The 19,228-nt window shown below is 39.8% G+C and overlaps 1 protein-coding gene across 2 annotated transcripts in view; it reads right to left on the reverse strand.

Annotated features, from left to right (window-relative positions):
* b4galnt4a (beta-1,4-N-acetyl-galactosaminyl transferase 4a) overlaps window positions 1–15,093 on the reverse strand; it is a 135,400-nt gene extending 120,307 nt beyond the window's left edge. Inside the window, exons 1-2 of one of the 2 annotated variants that reach the window (XM_041997985.1) lie at window positions 14,897–15,093; window positions 13,548–14,775 (exon numbers count right to left, since the gene is read on the reverse strand). In XM_041997985.1, coding sequence (XP_041853919.1) covers window positions 13,548–13,689 — 142 coding nt within the window. In that variant the 5' untranslated portion in view covers window positions 13,690–14,775; window positions 14,897–15,093. Of the gene's footprint in view, window positions 1–13,547; window positions 14,781–14,896 lie in introns of both variants that reach the window. The other variant, XM_041997984.1, reaches the window with a different exon arrangement.
* Between the last annotated feature and the right edge of the window lie 4,135 nt (window positions 15,094–19,228).

Below are 19,228 nucleotides of genomic sequence, written 5' to 3' on the forward strand. Positions count from 1 at the left end.
TCTGAGGGTGAGCTGCCTGCCTTAGCATCTTAGAATAGAAAAACGCAACATGCAGAGAGATCAAACCACAATTCAGTTCTGAGCAGGATGGAAAATACTCACTGTGGTAAACAGAAAGAGACCCACAGACTTTGTTAAACTGATTCTACAAAAAGCTCTTAACATCTCAAAATCAGCAGGCACAGTTAGAGGTCAGTGGAGTTTTCTACAACTCCATAAAGGTCAAGCTGTGGATCTTCAGGGAATCCTTGATGAACCAGCTGATGTTAGAATTTAAAGCATTGAGGTCAAATTAGTTTAATCAAATGCTTCTTCTAAATACAGGTAACCACTATACAAGAAGCAAAATGTCTGGAGCCATCTTCATAAGCTAGAAGAACTACGCCAGGTGATCCAATACTAAGAAAATTTTACTAATTGGGGTGTTTAATCTTCTCTTAATAATAAAACTAGATCCTAGAGGATATTATAAAGCATCTTAGCTATTCAGGAAATTCCTAAGGTCAAATACTATTACAAGTAGGGTGAAGGGCTTTAAAGAGGCTTACAAGTTCCTTATTCAAAAGGAGAAAATGTCCCACAGTTATTCAACAGAAATATCCATTATTGTACAAAAGAAGAGACCAAATCAAAAGATTCAGAAATAGTCCAACATTACGTTCAAGTATGTTTTACCTTGCAAAAGGAACTGGATTAGACAGTTTTATAAGATCACAGTTCCAAGAGAATCCTATCATGTTCTTAGTTTTCTGTATGTATCCAAAAGAAAAACCATTTAGATCAACATAAATCTTTACTGGCAGCTACAGCTGGGTGTTAAGTGTAGTAATACTCAGCAATGACTGGTCACACTCACCTCCACTCAATCTGTTTGGTTCAAATTCCTGCTCCTAAGTATTTGGACTCCTTGCTAGAAATGTCAAGTCTGAGTTAGCAGTTCTTGCTGAGTACTCCCAGCATATCTGTGATTCAGCCCCAAACTCCAAATAGAAAAGATAAAAAGACAAAATGGTCCTCCCAGACACCATCACACACACACACAGGCTGGTTTTATGTTTTTTATTTGCATTTGGACAAACAACATTCTGGCTGAGCGGCATCCTCTCTGGTGTTATATAATACAATAGATTTCCCCTTCAATTAAAGTTATTTTTTTAAAAAGTTGTCTTTATTTTGCTCTTGTGGATGTTTACAGTAGTTATTGTTTTTGTTGATTTTTACCTTTGCAAGGTTTGTTAGGTTAGGACAACTACCTCTTAAATACAACCACTTGAAACACTCTGTCTGGTTCATGCTTTCTTTTTTTGTTTTATTTTTTGGGACTTTTTAAAAGATTGATTCTGATTTGCTATGCTAATCTAAGCTTCAATCACTCATTTTGCCAGCAACTCCAGCACTGGTGCAGAATGTTTTTGGGCCCTGCTGGATTAATTTCTGATCCAATGCTCTCAGCTGACTCTTGCATCCATTCATGATGCATCAAGACCATTTACCACAACATGTACAAGGATTAACTTTACCTCTTTGTTTCTTTTGTGTACTGTAAGCTTAACAGAAAAAAGAGCAAATGACTGGAAAACAAAATGAAATTAATTTCTTTTCAAGTCCTCCAAGTGAACATTATTCTGGTTTATAACAGAAAAAGATAAAATCTATCAACATAACATAGCTGAAGAAGGCCTTCACCTGCACTGAATGAATGTGTCTCAGTCTGATCAAGGTGATAAAGAGAGTCCACTTCAGCCTGTGACAACTCTATTTGTAAGAGCAAAACCCTGGCTCAACACCAAGGACGCTTTGTTGATTGGAAAATTCTTTTATTCAGAGCCTCAGCAAGTGTTAAGGGCACTCGTAGAAAAACAAATTACTCTCTTATGCATCTGCTTTCTATTTGTGCATGTGAGAGTTTGAGTTTCAGCCTGCAAATGTGTGGGCTAGAAGGAGATTAGTATGAAGAGGCGCTCTAATCAGCATTCCTTCAATGCAGAGCAAAAGGAGAATGAGATGGAGAGGGAGAGACAAGGTCTACTCTGTTTTATCACGCTGTACTAACCACATTTGCAGAGAAGCCAAATCCCACTATCACTTGCTCCATCACTAACATGAGCTTTTTTAAGCAGAAAGGTAGAAAAAACTGTTGTATAAGAAAGTATCTTTTTTCTCCTTTTATTAGCAGCAGTCACAGACAAAAACACAGAAAATATCCAGTGAGACTTGATAAGGATCACTCCACCATGATGGGAAATTAGTGTTAAAACACACCCTCATCGCTGCTGCCAGGGATGCTTTTGACACCCGCTTACTGTCAGCATTGGTTTTAACAAAATTCTGATAAAGGTCTTTGTGCATTTGTGACAAGCTGCTACAGCTATTAACATTCACTTTGTGGGCAGTTTCTGAAATGGCTAATTAATTTGGCATTTTAAAGAGTGGAAAATGACTTTTTGTCTTTATGGTTAGGTTTGATTCTGTCTAAAGGAGCGCAAAGAGATGTTTTGTAATGGCTGTACTGGAGACCTGTTCGAGCAAATGAAGCTCCAAAATGGCTCATTTTAAACAGGGGGATGACAGCTATGTGGAATGCTGCAGTTCGCAGTCTGAGGGAGACTAAATGAGTTAGTCATGCTTTGCTTCAAGGTGTACAGGGAAATTATAACAGGGAAGATTCTGAGTTTTATTCAAACAGTATGCTTGAGATTACACAATGTCCACTTTGATCTACTTCTCTAAGCTAGCAGACAACATAAAAATGTTATCTCAGTTATGGTTAAAACAAAGTTTTTGTTAGATGTTGTTGCCATGACTACTGGAAGTTTTAATTGATCACCATGATACATGAAGCAGCTGCTGAGGTGCTAAACACAGATGAAAACTCACAAAGGTTGACTTGGAATATGCATTAAAAGTGGTTTAATATCTGATGTGTGTCTCAGGATTTAGTGTAAGCCCTCGTGATGTTTTACAAACAAGCAGAAGAATAAAAATGTGCAAAATCCCAAGACTAACCAAAAGAGTTACAGAGACATAAGCCCAACTGGAAGTTTTTCATTTTTTATTCACAGTGCAATGCTGGCACCGTTTTGGCTATTTAAAGGCCTTATATTTCAACAAATTCCTCACAGAAATTTATTCAGCATTCTCTAAAATTCTCTGCAATGAAATTGGGAAGTTTTGTCTTTTCATTGAGCAATGTTTCTACAATGGCATGGCTGGATATAGCTAAAGTCATAATAAGTGATATTATGTCTGTAACTGAAGTAACAAGAATTCTGCCAAAATGTAATCCATGTTTACATGACATCTATAGTTTTTGTTTTAAGAACTGCAGCAGCATAACATAATTACTGAGCGTTCCCTCAGGTTATACAGTGAACAGAAGAGGTGATGTATTATGCTTTATGTGCAAAATCTAATAAGAATCCAGGCCTGAAGATGTCTACAATACAAATTGACAATAAAACCATGTACTGTAGCAAATTCTGTTGTGCACAGAGAACAAGGCCTCAATAATGCTGTTTACCTCTTTAATTGTTAGGATTATCTAAGACTCAATGTCTAAAAGAAGATTTTTACAAGTACAGCATATAAAGATAATATCAAAGGTCACTTTATTTGTCTCCCTTGGGAGAAATTTGTCTTGGACAAAGAGGCTTGCTGCACAACATCAACATGACATACCCATTCCTTTATGTTGTAACAAGTTTAATGCAGTAATTTTACTAATCTAAAAAATTTTTTATATGCAAATAATGTATCTGCTGCTTGTTTTCATGCTTTTTATATTAATACAAGAGAGTTAAGCAACCAAGCTTTTGTATTACAGAGCTGACTGCACAATTTTTCATGCACAAAGTAGTAAAACCTGATCTCTGGGTCAATATGAACCATGTGCCAACTCATGCTACATCCAAAAACACACACGCAATCTTGTTTAAATTGGGAAACCATCTATCTAATTTTTCCATATCTCTATACACCTGTGCATGTTATGCAAACGGTGTGTAACGATTTGTCAAGCCATTAAATAAACCTGCTTCAAATGAGAAGCCTGGCTCTGTTCTTGCTTCCATATACACGTGGCCTTGACTGTTTTCTCCCTGTCCTCTGTGCCTCACAACATAATTACAAGTTCAGAGAATAGCAATAGACTCAAGTAGTATAGCCTTCAGGTCATTGCCAGTCCTCCGTATCCTCCCCAGCAAGTTAAAACACCTCATTTCCAGTAGCTGGGCAGGTAGTGGTACCATTCAGGGTTTGACAGAAAGATAATAGAGTTGAATCCCTCTGATCTGCTGAGGAAGGTGAAGTAAAAAGCTTGTGTTTGTCCCACATCTCATTTGTAGATGGGAAAAAAAAGAAGAAATAAATGTAAAACCAAAGGGTGAGAGCGATATACTATTGCATAAAGGGGAAAAAAAGACAGAAAAGCAGAGCGATAATAAACAAAAGGGGGAAACAGCATAGACGGGCAATAGGAGGAGGGGGGAGGAGATGGAAGAAAGCGTAGTGACTTTAGACGTACAATGTTCCCTCTGTAAGACAGGCTTTAAAGAATGTCATCTGTGTGCCATTGTGCAAACGAGGCCATGAAGCAGCAAAGATGTGAATCTGCAACACTAAAGGAAACTCAAGACTACAGAGAGGATCTCCACGTTTCAAGAGTTTAAAAAGATTCATTTCAATAGCTAGACTGTGGTTCTGAAATTACACCGATGCGGTTTGTTGCTGGCCATGTCCACGATTTTATTTCATATCTTTTCATATCCGTTTGTATTTTTGCTACGTTTGACGTGATGTTCTTGTAAAAGGAGCTAGTAGAGAGAAAAACCTCAAGCTAGACTTTCACAACTGATGACAAAACAAATTAGGTCTCATCAGTACTTCTTCTCCAGGTGAATTTATTGTAGCTCCCTGTTCTGTAAATAGCAGCATTCATAGGTGGGATTAACCAGCTGATATACTGTGTATGAGACAAAGCCAACAGAAGCCAAGAGGATGAGCGCTGAGATCTGAAGAGTGATTGTTGGGAATATGATGGGGGGGAATAAACAATTGTCCTAAACCCAGCAAGGCAACACAGAGGCTGAACCTAAGTGGGCTTTCTGCAAGGCCAGACCAAGGTGGAGATAATCTACCTGAAGCAGTTAAAGTTGTTGCAACCAAAATGTGTGTTTCCCCTCAAACTCGCTTCACTTTTAACAGATATGTATGTTTAAATTTGGTCAAATATTCATTGAGTAATTTAATTAATGAGAAGCAGACTAAATACATTATTTAAATAAAGAAGAAGGTTTTGCCAAGGATTTAAATTCTGGAGCCAACTGAATTTCCAAAAAAAGATCTGCAGTTTTGGTGAGTGAAATGTGACCCAAATGACATGTCGCCCAGTTGATTCTGGCATGTAGGTCGGTTGTTCACACACTTAAACAGGATCAATAGTGAAGTACTGCCCATACAAGCAGCAGGGGGAAGTTTGGCCCTAGTGAGGCGCGCTACGTCAGAGGAGTCGTCATTTTTTTTTTAAATACTTATGTATGAAGCCACAAAGTCCTTACAAGGTGGAAGAAAAGGGTGTTGTACAATATGTATTGCTGCACAACAGCATCAGTGAAAATATATAATGTGCACTATAAATACAATCCCCATATCTGGGATGTTAAGAGAAATGCACTTATTCATTTTGGTATCACAAATAATATAATATTATAATACTGATATAACCATTAGAACAAGGAAACCTGATACCCCCATCTTCCAAATAAACATCTTCGGCATTATTATGTCTTATTAAGTCAACCTCATGGATGCTCATAACTTATTAAGCTTAAACAGTCTTAAGTTAAATTAACCTTTTGTCGAAACATAAATGATCTCAGATCCAAGTTAAACCCATGTTCATTTTTGTGGATGGAAGGGAAGAAACAGTAATTAAAACTGGAAATCTGACTAAAGAAGCAATTAACTGACAAACAGTGATTGCTAGATAAGACAGGAAGCGGTGACGGCAGCTTTACAGTGTGCGATGCATCCCTGAAAATATATTTCAGAGCAAGCCAAACAAAAGCTGAACTAATTAAGAGAAATGTAACAGAACAGTGCATCATTAACACAGACACAGGAAACGGGTTAGATGATATCCAGAGAGACTGTAGCTAACAGCAAGTCTCTTTTCAGTTTTCTTTATGTTTGGGATGTTGATTCTTGGTTGCAAAGCATGCTGTAAAAGCTGTTTTCTCAACTAAGGAGTTAACTGGAGATACATCATGCACATTGATACAAACTTCACCTAATATGCAAAGCTTGAGTGCGAAGCGGTGATTTATATCTGCACAAGAATGACTACAATCATTTAACTGTGAGATGATGTTGTTTTCTCGTTACTTGCTCTCTCACTTTGTGAGATCCTGCAGGCTTCCAATAAATCCTACTTTTCAGTTTGCAACCACTCCCAAAAGTTTCTCCCATATGAAAGAATTAAACATTACAGCCAACTATAAGCTGAATCAGCTGTCTTTTGTGTAAAAAAAAAATAATAAGAATTTATTATGCTACAGTAAATACCAATCCAAACCTTAAATTAGAGAAAGGCTGTTAAAAATTCAGTACACACTGCTGGGACTCTGCTCAAAGCTAAAATGCAAAGTTATACAAACACAAACAGAACTCCAGAGTAAACTGGAAACTTTTTCTCTTGAATACCTTTCCTCATGACTGGCCACAACAGAAAAAAGGGAGCAGTGTTTGACAGCCCTCAGAGAGCGATGCCGCACTCCCTGACAAAGCAGCTCACATGGTAATCAAGCCGGCAAGGAGGCCTTTGAGACGCAAAACAAAAGAATGACAAACTGCAGCCCTTGTCCTCTCTTTCTCTGGCTTTCATCTCCAGCAATACCCCCAAACACTTTGTGTGGAGACATTTGATAAATATGGAGACAGCCAGGGGTAGAGGGAAGAAGAAATGTGAGATTTGATTTTTAAGAAGTACAACACGAAAAAAGAGTTTCACATTTGGATTGTGCCAGCAGGGGGGCTTTGTCACACCAACTATGGAGAAGCAGGGAAACCTATGATCACTAATATCACATTGTTTGGTTTCAATCATTTTAGACGTATAGCAAAAACATAAAAAGCAAGATTTTGTTTCGTCTAAATGGCAGCGAAACATTCATAAAAACGCTTAAAAGTCAATGTAGAGAAAAGCTCAAAATCTTCCCCTCGCTTTACTCAGCAGGCTTTCATAAATGAGATGAATTCCTATCCCACCTACGGCTCAACAAATGCGTAAATATTCATAAGCGTATATTCAATAGTGAGAATGTGAATTCAAAAGAAAGTAGGGGTACAAGGGGAATAAAAATGGAATCAACAGGGAGAGATGCGCTCAGGGATGGGCAAATTCCGGCCAATTCTCTCTCTTATATAAAACATTTTCTCTTTTGTGGCTTTTCAGAAGCTCCGTTGAAAAATAAATGAATTTAAAAAAATACAAAACTGATTAGAATGTAACAAACACCTCTGTCTGTAAGAAGTCAGCCTCTTCTGTCTGAGGTTTATCTGTCCCTCTCTTCTGATCCCTGCTCTGTCTTTGTTGCAAGCCCAGCATAGCCTTCAGGAGAGGTGACCTTTTCCATTAACTACCACTACAGAAAGCTCATTCTGAGCAGCAGGGAGCACGAAGACACACTCTTTGATGATTGATTGAAATCCTGCAAGGTCTGGATCACTTACTGTAAGGCAACACCAGAGCTGATACAGCCCAGTGCTGCATAGAAACCCTATGAAAGAAAATCCCTCTGCAGAGGTGGGGAGTAAAGAGCTGAACCACACCGGAGTACGAGGAAACTGACAAATCCCATCGTGACAGGGATCGCAGTCACCTACAGTCAATACTCCCACCTGACTTCTGTCTCTTTGGCTCTGGCTCCTCTTTCTTTCACTTCATAAAACCACAAACTCATTCTCTCTGCTTTCTGATTCGCACTCCGCTCCTCTGAGTTTCCCAGCAGTCTCAGAGTAAATTGTCCAAACAGTGAGGGTTTTTATGAGTCTCTGCTGAGGAAATTGGTCTTAATTCAATCTTAATGGTGTTGTTTAACAATGTGATTACCACATTATTAGACATCCTGCTGCAGCAACACCTGAGCAGCTTTCCACAGATAACTCTGTGTGATGTGTGCACAGCTCCATGTATGATACCAACAGATTACGCTGACTGCACGTCCCGGTCCAAGTACTGAGGTTATCACGAGTCACAGCCACATCCTCTCCCGATGCATCCTGCTGCATGTCCCACCTGTTGCGTAAAAAGGGTGTCCTTCTTCAGCCTGTCGCTCCTCCCCAAATGTTCACAGCAAGCGTGCCAGCGGGGAGACAGTGCCATCATTCAGCTGCTTCCTCTTCTGCTCGGTTAAACACTGGGCCTAAAGTGCAGACGGCAGCGAGAGCAGGAAGGTGTGCACTCACAGACACATGGAATAACACACTAGCAAACTAAAGAATAAAAAAGGAAAAAAAAAAACACATCACACAGAAACATGTGCTCTCTTTCACACAAACTGTTTGTTTCACTTGCTTACTCTCACACATTTACAGACAAATCTCCTGCGGCAAAGCTGTGGCACTGGGCCAGAACTCTCATCTGCATGGGGCAGAGCTGGTACCTTGATGGTGGCTCGTTAGGCAGGCCAACACAAATTTCATTAACCCTGAGGTTAACACGCTCTGGACTTTTGTCATTTTTTCCCCCTCCTCCTACTGCTTTTACTGACCCCCCACCACCCATCCCACCCTCTCTCAATCCTCATCCACATCTGTTAATAATAATGCAGAGCTTATGAGTCATGAAATGCATCACAGGGATGTGAATGTAACACATGCCATGTGTGAAATGTTGTTTTAGCAGTTTTAAATTACGTCCAGTAGCACAGACCAGTGGGTTTTATCTTGAGGCAGGGAAAGAAATGCTACATTACCAAAGGAAGGAGTTTTCTCACCTACACAAGAAAAAGCTGATGCATAAATCTACACACATGCACATGAGAAGAGTAGGAGCTATCATCTCCCCCTGTTAATCCTTCTGTTGTCTCCACCTCCACCAGGCAGTCCCCTCAGCATCCTGAGAACACTCAGGATGCTGTGAGTTGTTGCAGGGACATTGTTCATTCTCGCTGTGGAATTACCACAGAGATTTACTGTGCTGGTCAGATAAGCTATGAGGCAGATTCATGGCTGATCCTGTGATGGTCTGCACAGCAGGCCCCAAGACAAAAGCTAACAAACCAATGTGTGCACTTTCATGACCCAATCCTTTAGCAAACCCTGAAATTAGATGTCAGGTGCTCCACATGAAATTACATTTATCTAGAGTATGGGTATTGTGATATGTATGTTTTTATTTATAGCAAAAGACAGATGCACAGATTATAAGATACAGTTTTATGATCACTGTAAATATCCAGGTCTCTGCAGCAATACATGAGACAGAAATACGGTGATGTCCACTATCAGAAATATTTCTCAAGCCAGACAAACAGCACAGCTCTATAAGAATATTAAGAACATTATTTCAGAATTTCTCTTAAAGAAAATGACTTTTTTCTTTCAATTTTTGTCTGATTATTAGAGCTAGTCCACTGCAGTACAAATAGTGAGATTTCCTGAATGAAAGCAGTATTAAAGATGTGCACCACCCAGCTGGGTTTTCAAAAGTCCCACTTCAATGTGCCCAAACTACTTTGTTGATGCAGACTTGCAAACTTGCAGACTACACCCTTGCTGAACTCTGCCTAATCCAACTCTGGCTAAGATGTAAAACATGACTGCCTTGGAAACTGAATTTTTTTTTTTTATTAAATATACAGAGTGTTTATTTGTTTGATACATTTTTCTTTCAAGAAGGTACTGGGCAGCCTCATTATTCATAAATCTGGGAAGCTAACTGACCATATTCAATGTTGCATGAATAAATGATCACATAAAAAGTCGGTGTGAGTGTGTCTGTGTGTGTATGTTTAAACACTTACACTAAGGTGGCGTCTGTTAGCCATCTTGCCAGAAGACTGATTCCAGTTGAGGTAAAGCTGACCAATAATGAGAACCACAACGGCTAAAATTAGGAAGAGTGGCATCACAGTGCATGGTTGCCATGACAGCGAGCCAGTCTGCGGGTGTTGCTGCTGAGAGACAACATGCCAAATCTAACTTCATGCCAAACACACAACAGCCAAGGTGTTTGTAAATGAATATGTGAGTGACTCGTGTCACTTTTCTCTCAATAAGTGTAAAATAATGATTCCATCTCTGAGGGTTTATCTTTTTATCTGTTTTATCTTGAGACGAGTAGATATTCAACAAATTCACCCTTCACTGAAACCTGTGAATGCACCGGCATTGATGAAATCAGTTCCAACCACTACATGCTTTTCTTCCATATGTTGTCTCCATGGGCAACCAAGCAACCAATCTGTCGAGGCCCCTGAGACTTCCCCTCTCAGACTTCCTCCTTTTCCCCTCAGAGTGGTGATGATAGGAAAGCATTATGAGTTATTTTGCAAACACAGACAACACGTATGTGTGTTTGTGTGGGGGCGGTTGAGTGTATGCACAAGTGTGTGCCTACACATGTGTAATCTTAGTTAATCAATAGAGGCTTGTATGCAGAAGCCAGCCTCCTCCTCCTCCTCAGTGGACCTGTTGATGCTGGAAACAGGGAGGCTGCTGTACAACTGGGTGGCCACATAAATGTGGCACTCATCTAATATGCACCAGAGCGCCGCCTGCCAGAACACTTCCTCATTGAAATTCTGATTAAATAAGGTTAGTCTGGCCAATATGCAATCAAGAAACTGTTTAATAATATCTTTTTGGCTCTCTTAAATATCATAGGTGCAACAGCTCTCTTGGTATTCAAGAAGATTTTGCTTATCATCCTGTCATTTATTTTTTTTAAATGCCCTTCTCATAATATCACTGATAAAAGTGGGATGTCAGGAGGAACCTTTTCTTGTTCAAGCAAGTGGGCTTCACCACGTGGGGGCTGACTATAAATTTTAGAGATTTAAGAAAAAAAATCTCTCTAGCCCAAACGTCAAGATTCAAATTCCACACTTCATAAAATACTCTTTAAATGTGCTACCATCCTGGAATTAGACACTTACAGATCTCACTCCACCTGCTATAAAATCATAGAAATGTGAGTGGGTTGCCCATCACTGTTCTACCACCAGTTTATTTCACAGCTCCATCCTGTACTGAATAATTTAGCAAGAGAAAATGATGGCCCTTTCCAGCACAGCTGTGGCTGGCTTAGCGCTCTGAACGATGACAACACTAAACCAAAGTGGTTTGATGGTACTGCGATATGATTGATGCCTTTGCCTACCAACCACAGAGTGAAAAATTACCCCATGACTCCTGAGTAATGACACATCTGCCAGCCTTTTCAACTAAGTATGCAAACTGATGTAAATCATACAATTCATTCATTTTTCCATAGCTACTATATCCTGCTCAGGGTTATAGCTATCCCAGCCTCTGCAGGGTGTAAGGTCAGGTGCCAACAACAACAAAATGGGTTTCCTTTCACTGCTCCACACAGATTCTTACCCACCAATCAACAGTTTAACTTAAGACTGTGTCCTACCATTTTCAAGACTGGACACCCACCCTTATCTTTTTTTGTGACTCTGTTAGGATGTATGCTTGCACATCATTACTCCCAATTAGAAAGATGCAGCTTCAGTCAGGCAGTACATGCCAAAACATTTATATTTCTCATAGTTCTCCTGATCATAAGCCAGCGAGACATTTTCTCATGAATGAAGAGCTAAAAGCTCAATTCGTTTGCCTGCTCAAGGAGATTATCTGGCTGAAATAACTCCAATTTGTTAAAAATAGGTAAAATGGAGAGGAAACTTTTCATTTCATACTAAAATAATGGAAGGCTAAAGCCAACCATTTAATTTATTTCTACCTCACTCGCACCAGCGCCAAGAATCAACAAAGATTTTTGTGTGACGGAAAAACGTTCAACTCTTAACACAGGCCCATTTTCAGTAATAGCTACATCTCACTTAGTAACCCTTCTTCCAAGAGAAGACGTGTTATTCATAAGAGGTTAAGTGAGTTGACCTGCTCTGATGCCTGCTAAATGGAAGACAGTCAATTAGAAACACAGGCCAGCACAGAACAGCTTCCTTCCCCAGCAGACAAGTCACAAAGACGAGCTGTTGGATGAATCCTTAAAATGAGGTGCGCAGTAATGCCCATAACACCAGTGAGTCACATCTGGGCTTTCAGAGAAAAAGATCGTCACACTTTTGCAGGAGCTAAGACAAAATCTTAGCAGCAAGAGTAAAGTCTAAACAGTTAAATGATTATGAAAAATTCAAAGAAGACTGAGAGCGGTCATTCATTACATGAGAGCAAAAGATGTGGATGCACATGCAGCGACATGCAACACAGCAGCAATACAATAAATTCAGTTATAAGAGGCTTATAATGTAAATTCTTTATCTATTTTTCTCAGAGACGGTCTGCAATATACACCCTAATTAAGAGTTTACTCCTAAATCTTGGCACAACATTATAATTTACTTTGCCACCACAAACCCTTTATGGGATTCAGGACTCTCATCATCAGACACTAACATGTAGTCTGCTGCTGAGAAAAGCCCACAGCTGACATCACACACAATAAAATGGGTCCTGTGTCAGTTGGCCGTGGCTACTTGTGAGGGTGCAGTGCACACTCTTTCAAGGGCATCATGATCGTCTGATATCACCTTACAGCGACAGCTGCAGGAGATAGGTACACCATCAGCCAGCACATTACATCAGTCATTTCTGTCATTCATAACATCGCCCACTGTGCACAATGGAAGAAAACAGCCAAGCTTTTGGTAATAAGAAGCAAAAAGAGCAGCAGGTGGAAATCCACCTCTTGTGTGCTGCCCCTCCTTAATATTTGTCTAAAGCTGACGGGCATGCCTGAGACCTCTGAGGCCACTTTCATGAATGGCCCTTTGATTATTAATGCTGAAGGAGACGGCTTTGACCCTCCCTTTGTTACTTTTTGAGCAGTAATATCCGGTCCACCTTATCACACATGCAAGAATAATAAGTGAACATCTGTAGGGCGGCAGTTTCATAGAAAGATTTGTAATAAAACTTTAAACAGCCAATTACACTGATATTTTATGTGTTTATGATGTGAACACTGACCTCATCATATCCTATAACAACTATTGTTCCCTACAGGACTTATATCTGGTACTATGCTGACTGGGGCAACTTTACAGTGGCTATATCAGTCTAATGGCATCACAACCCCCAGATGTGTCAGCTCAGTTCCTGCAGGAACTTGTTGGTAACTTTATTACAATCTGGTTTATGGGTTACTTTCTGAGGTTTCATTACAGCATTCATAAAAAGGAGCTTTTAAAAGTTTCTTTGAATATCTTCAGGGGAAAATTAATTAGAGACTCCAAATAAAAAACCTTTAGTGAAGGTTATGAGATGAGGAGAAGGTTTCTCTGAGGAAAATCTACCTTTTCCGTAGTTGAAGTGCAGTTTGATGGTCTTGCCCTGGTTGATGTGCAGATAGGTGAACCACACGGCTGAGGTGAGCAGCACCAGCAGCAGAAGGAGCTTGAACTGCTTCCGGATCTTCTTCACGGGGAAGCGCAGCATCCTTGCTGCTGATACATCCTCCGGAGAGCCGCCCGGTAGATAGTCAAAAAGGGGTCCGGGACAGCTGTCGTTTTACGCACTGTAGAGTTGTGTTTGTGGCTCTGACGGACCTGCTCTCCTTGTCACAGCGATGGCATCCCAGGCAGCCTGCGTGTAAACAGGGAGTGTTCACTTCAGCCCTGAGGCGCGTCTCATCCCCCCCACATCTACGGCGTGACAGCAGCGTCAAAGTCGTCTCAGATTTGGGGATTTTAACACCTCTGAGGTAGGCATTGCTTGTGGATGTGGACCAGGTTTCTTCACCCCACCCCGACCACTACTTTGTGATTATTTGAATCACGCTCCCTTGTTGGAGTTTGCAGCAGGGAAAAGGCTATAGATCAAAAGCTGTTCAGTTCTGTAAAGAGTGTGACCGGGGGGGACAAAATAGCACTCTAGCGATAATCTACACAAATCCCCTGCAGCTCAAGCCCTCGCTGACACCGCGACGCTGATTATTTTATCGGCTACTCAAGGATCATCCCCGCTGGCCATGGGTTTAGCGCAAAGTATCAAAGAGGAGCAAAAGGAGAATTTTACTTTCCATGTGGAGAGATGGCCGGACAGATCGCTTCCACCGATGGATGAGTTAATCTTTCCAAATGAGCAGAAATCTAATTAAGGGGAGGGCGTCAGTGAAATGACCTAATGCCGGTGAAGCCTTTTGACGGAGTGTGAATGGACCCTGATCAGAGAAAGGTTAGGGGACCAATCAGCCAAATGTCACTACCTTCTATGCTCCATCTATTGTTACACCGCTGAGAGGAAGACTTCCAGCGAATGGTGGCTGATTTAGACGGAGCGCGTTTTTATCCAAGTCCAGGGAGAGGAGGGGCGATCAGCTGTCATCCTCATACTCGGGTGGTCATGAAGCCCAGCGACGAGTGAATATTAAAGATGTGGGTTAAAACTGTGAATGCGTCCATGGCGGCGTAACAAGGCAGGAATACTCAGTTCTCACTGTCCAATTCGAGGTCCAGGGAACATATGTCCATGTGCTCCGGCTGGTGCGTTTTCCTCGCGGCAGGTGCAATTTTCCCAAAGTGCCTGCACTGTCCAAGAAAGAGAAAACAACCTCAGTCAAAATGAACTAATAAACACTGATGTGTGGTGCTAGCAGCGATGCACTGCCTTGTGTTGTGGTTCTATATAAGCTTTTTTTTTTTACCCATGTAAAGCGCCGCGATAGCATCGTCAAAGCCTCTTGTCAACGAGCTGCAGAAAGTGAGGGGGGGGACAGCTGATTTCCAGGTGGGTTGTCGCGGAGAAACCAGCTAGAGACTGGGACACAAGCTGGGCAAAACATGGTTTAGTTGTGCTACAATAAAACACGTAAGGGTATCTCCCCCTCAACGCACAGCTCAGTACGCCCATCAATTGAGCATCTTAACGGTGCAGGGCAACCTAACCTGCGTGGAAGTGGGAGGGGGGGATGACACGCAAGGCATCCAATTACGACTCTGCAAAGCGGTGAGAGGAGGCGGGATGACTAGGTTTGTCCTCACCGGTCCTTGGTAGGCTGCTGATCTGATCCATCATCCAATAGCTGAACACACGGCCTGAAATTTGTGTTGCTTTCATTTCTCCCAGAATTCAAATCCCCACGATTAGATGAGCAATGATGAGTCGTTTTCAGGTAATGAAGACATCAATTACACACACACAAAAAAATAATCAGAGTTTGTAGGTGTTCGTGTTGAATTTGTTAATCCAAATAGTTAAATTCTTAAACTGGAACACACATTAAATTTTTTTCTTTTTTACATTAAACCCTTTCTGAACTCATAGAACTCAGATTTGATCGCATTACTTTCGTACCAAATCAAACATTCCTGTTTGGAATGATGTTCAGTTCTTAATAAACATAAATGACTATTTCCTACAGGCTCGGCTGTCCTCCCATCTTCTGATAAATAATCTCTACACAGTCACACTCTCTCTGTGGACTTTGTTGCAGACCACTCAGGACGCGAGCTTGACTGCCGCCCTGTGGTCAAACATTAACAAAACAATGACCACATCCTGAGGAAAAGGGACAACAAAGTCTGGACTGGCTTTATTTTTCATGGTGATTTCTTTAATTCGTAATTTGGGACCAAACGAAAATAATCAGTCTATCTATCCATCAATCAAAGGTTATTTCTATAGCACCTTACAACAACACTCAAACTGACCATCATTAAAACTAATAAACACAAAAATGAAAATAAAGGAAATATAATAGAAAGTGGTAAAAGAACAAAGCGCATTAAAACAAATTAAAACAAAGTACTATGAGCCAAAGGCCTTTTTAAATAAATAGGTCATGAGTTTGGCCCTGGAGTGGTTCGTGGGGATCAGTATTCCAAAATGTTGGCCCTGTCACGGAAAAGGACCGATCCCATTGCTTGCACCTGGATGGAGGCACCTCCAACAGAGTTTGACCAGCAGAACGTAAAACCCTGCTGGTCTGTGGATTTTCAAAAGTTCTGATGCGTAAAGAGGTACAATAATTATCTTTATACATCCATCTCATGTGTAGAATTAGTATTGCACTATTTTAAGAGCGCAAGCTTTGTGGTCATGTTTTCTTTACAGATTACTTTAGTTGTAGGTTTTCTCAGAGGTGACATTAGGCTTTTTTCCATCTGCATGTCTAGTATAAAAGAAAACGTCTAATATGATTCAAACCGTAAATTAAAGAATTCGTATAATTGGCTTTGTAGATGCAGATATGTTTTCTCTTTCATTTACACATAAGAGGTCTGTTCAGGTTATAATTTAACAGTGCATGCTTGGAGGTATGATATAACATATAAGGTATACACCCACAGGACAACAGCTATGCCTTATGATCATAATCCAAAGTGTTTTGTGTTCAAGCAGAAGAATAAAAGAAGAAAAAAACTGACTATCAAAACAGGCCTTTTCACTGATCAGCCTTGGTAAATGAAGCTGACAAGTAACGTGAGTAACACTGTCAGTCTTGTAATGACTCTGGAAAACTTACATACTGTCATGGATGAGACTTTGACTCCTGCCAAACACCTATGTCATAGCCCAGAGGATCCAAAGTATCTACAGCCAACATCCCAACAGGAAACTCTTGAATGGGCTTTGTGTTCCCTGACTCTCCAAACATAACATTACTGCATAAAAGAAGTTATAGATTTAGTCAAAACTAGAGGGGGATAATCTGCTAATTGTGAACATGAGTGACATATAATAATATGATACTAACACTTTTTCACACAGTATTTTCTTGATTAAGGAGCTAATTGATAGCTATACTGATAAAAACAATAGGTCATTGACAAATTATGTGGGTAAGTAGTCCAACAATTTACTATATATATATATATATATATATATATATATATTAAACTGCTATTTATTTATTTGTTTATTTATTCATCCATTCATCCATTAAGTCATTAATTCATTTATTTATCCAAAGAAACTCAGGGCTTCAAAAGGAAAACATTTCTCTTCCAAAAATAATCGTCAGTATTAAACCTGCATGGACTGTTGAAAAATAAAGAGGTGATGCAACTCTGTGTTAAATCTGTCCTCTGGCGTGTGGTGTCCTTCAACTCAAAATGAGCATATTTTTCCAAACAGTTGCAATATTTGATGTGTTGCTTTGATATAACTTTCAAAGAAACAATAGTAACAGAGTTTTAGTTTTTTGTGTGTTGATTAGCAACTTGCAAAAAGTATAAAGTTAATGTTTAACCCTCTGATGCACGAATTATTAATCAACAGTGCCAGAGTTTTTTCACAAACAATATATACGTCTACAGACATGAATCAATCACTTTTATTTACAACAAAATGTTTCCAAAGTGCTGCACAAAAATCAATATACCACAATAAATAAATATACGCCATATAAAATAACTAAAATATTAAAATAAAATTGTCCACAGACACAGAGGACCACTCAACTCATGCAGTGTTAATAGCCAAGAAAAAAAAGCGCATCTTAAGACGAGACTTAAAACACGTCACATTGGGGGTTGTGCTGACATGGGGGGCAGGGCGTTCCAGAGTCTGGGGCCAACCACAGAAAAAGTCCTGCCCCCCCTGTTTTTAAGTCTCATCCTAGTTACCACAAGTACAAACTGGCCCTCGGACCTCAGCACCCACATCAGCGTACACCTTTTCATGAGGTCCATGATGCATGGTGGGGCAAGTTCATGTAAAACCTTAAAAACAAATAATAAAATCTTAAAATCAATCCTAAACTAACAGGAAGCCACTGCAAAGACGCAAGGATCAGGGTAATGTGATCATGTTTTTTGGCCCCCGTTAAAAGCAGCATTCTGGACTAACTGCAGCTACAGAGATTTTTGACTGATGCCAGCAATAAGCACACTGCCGTAGTCAAGACGACTTAAAATAAAAGCATACACAATTTGCTCAAAAAGATTAAAAGATAGAAACGGCTTCACTTTTGATAAAAGATGAAGATGATAAAAACACAATTTTAAAACACCATTGATCTGTTTGTCAAGTTTAAGATTGTTGTCTAGGGTGACGCCAAGGCTGGTGACTTTGGGACACATAAAGTCATTTAAAGGTCCTGGGTCAGCCAGAGCTTTACCAAACAAGATCATTTCTGTCTTTTCAGTAACGTCTGTACAGTAATGCTTTATTTTAATGTTATTTAGCTGCTGCCTCAGTCTGTCTGATCCTGTTTGGACCGGTTGTACTGGAAAAAACAATTGTTGCATCTGTGCAATGACAATAAAGTTTCATTCATTCATTCATTCATTCATTCATTCATTCATTCATTCATATTTATTTGATTTACTTTTAGCTATTCTATAAAAAAAAAACCTATCACAACACACCTGTATAATTTTATTTTCCTGTTTATCACTGAGGCAAACTTGGTAATTACAATGTGTGTGTAAATGTTGCATTTTGGCAGTGTATTGGATGACTCACTAATGTCCACTGAAGTGGATAATTGCAAGTAAACCATCCTCACCCGTGCATATACTAGTAAACACTCTTTAAATAGGTGTCCACTACAGTGGACACTATGCATTAAAGGGATATTGTAGCACAGAAGGACTTAGAGTTATTAATGGTGTAAATTCGTCTACTTTGGTGTCTAAAAGAAGGATTGAAGGAGATATGAGTCATCCCCAGTTTGTTGCCTTATCAGCTACTGATTTTGGCACACCATGAGTTTATATGATTTAAAATACAGAAAGTGAAGGGACAAGTAAATGTTTGAATGAATTAAAAGAAGCTTTTTCTATAAGCTTCTAAAGAAAGAGTCTATTATAAAAGGCTTTTATATCCTAGTTGATAAAATCATTAAATATGTGGCGAATCCCCAGCTGTCTACTCATCCAAATGTAGTGATGGTAAGCTATCGATTCCATTATAAATCTAGCTTACAGTTCAAAGGACTCAAAACCTGGGCTATAAGAATATGACCTCAATCTAGTTTGTCCCAGCTGTGCCTTCTGAATCAATTCAACCACAAACCATAATAATCCTCTCG

The sequence above is a fragment of the Melanotaenia boesemani genome, chromosome 10 (assembly GCF_017639745.1).
Source record: "Melanotaenia boesemani isolate fMelBoe1 chromosome 10, fMelBoe1.pri, whole genome shotgun sequence".
NCBI classification, from domain to species: Eukaryota; Metazoa; Chordata; class Actinopteri; order Atheriniformes; family Melanotaeniidae; genus Melanotaenia; species Melanotaenia boesemani.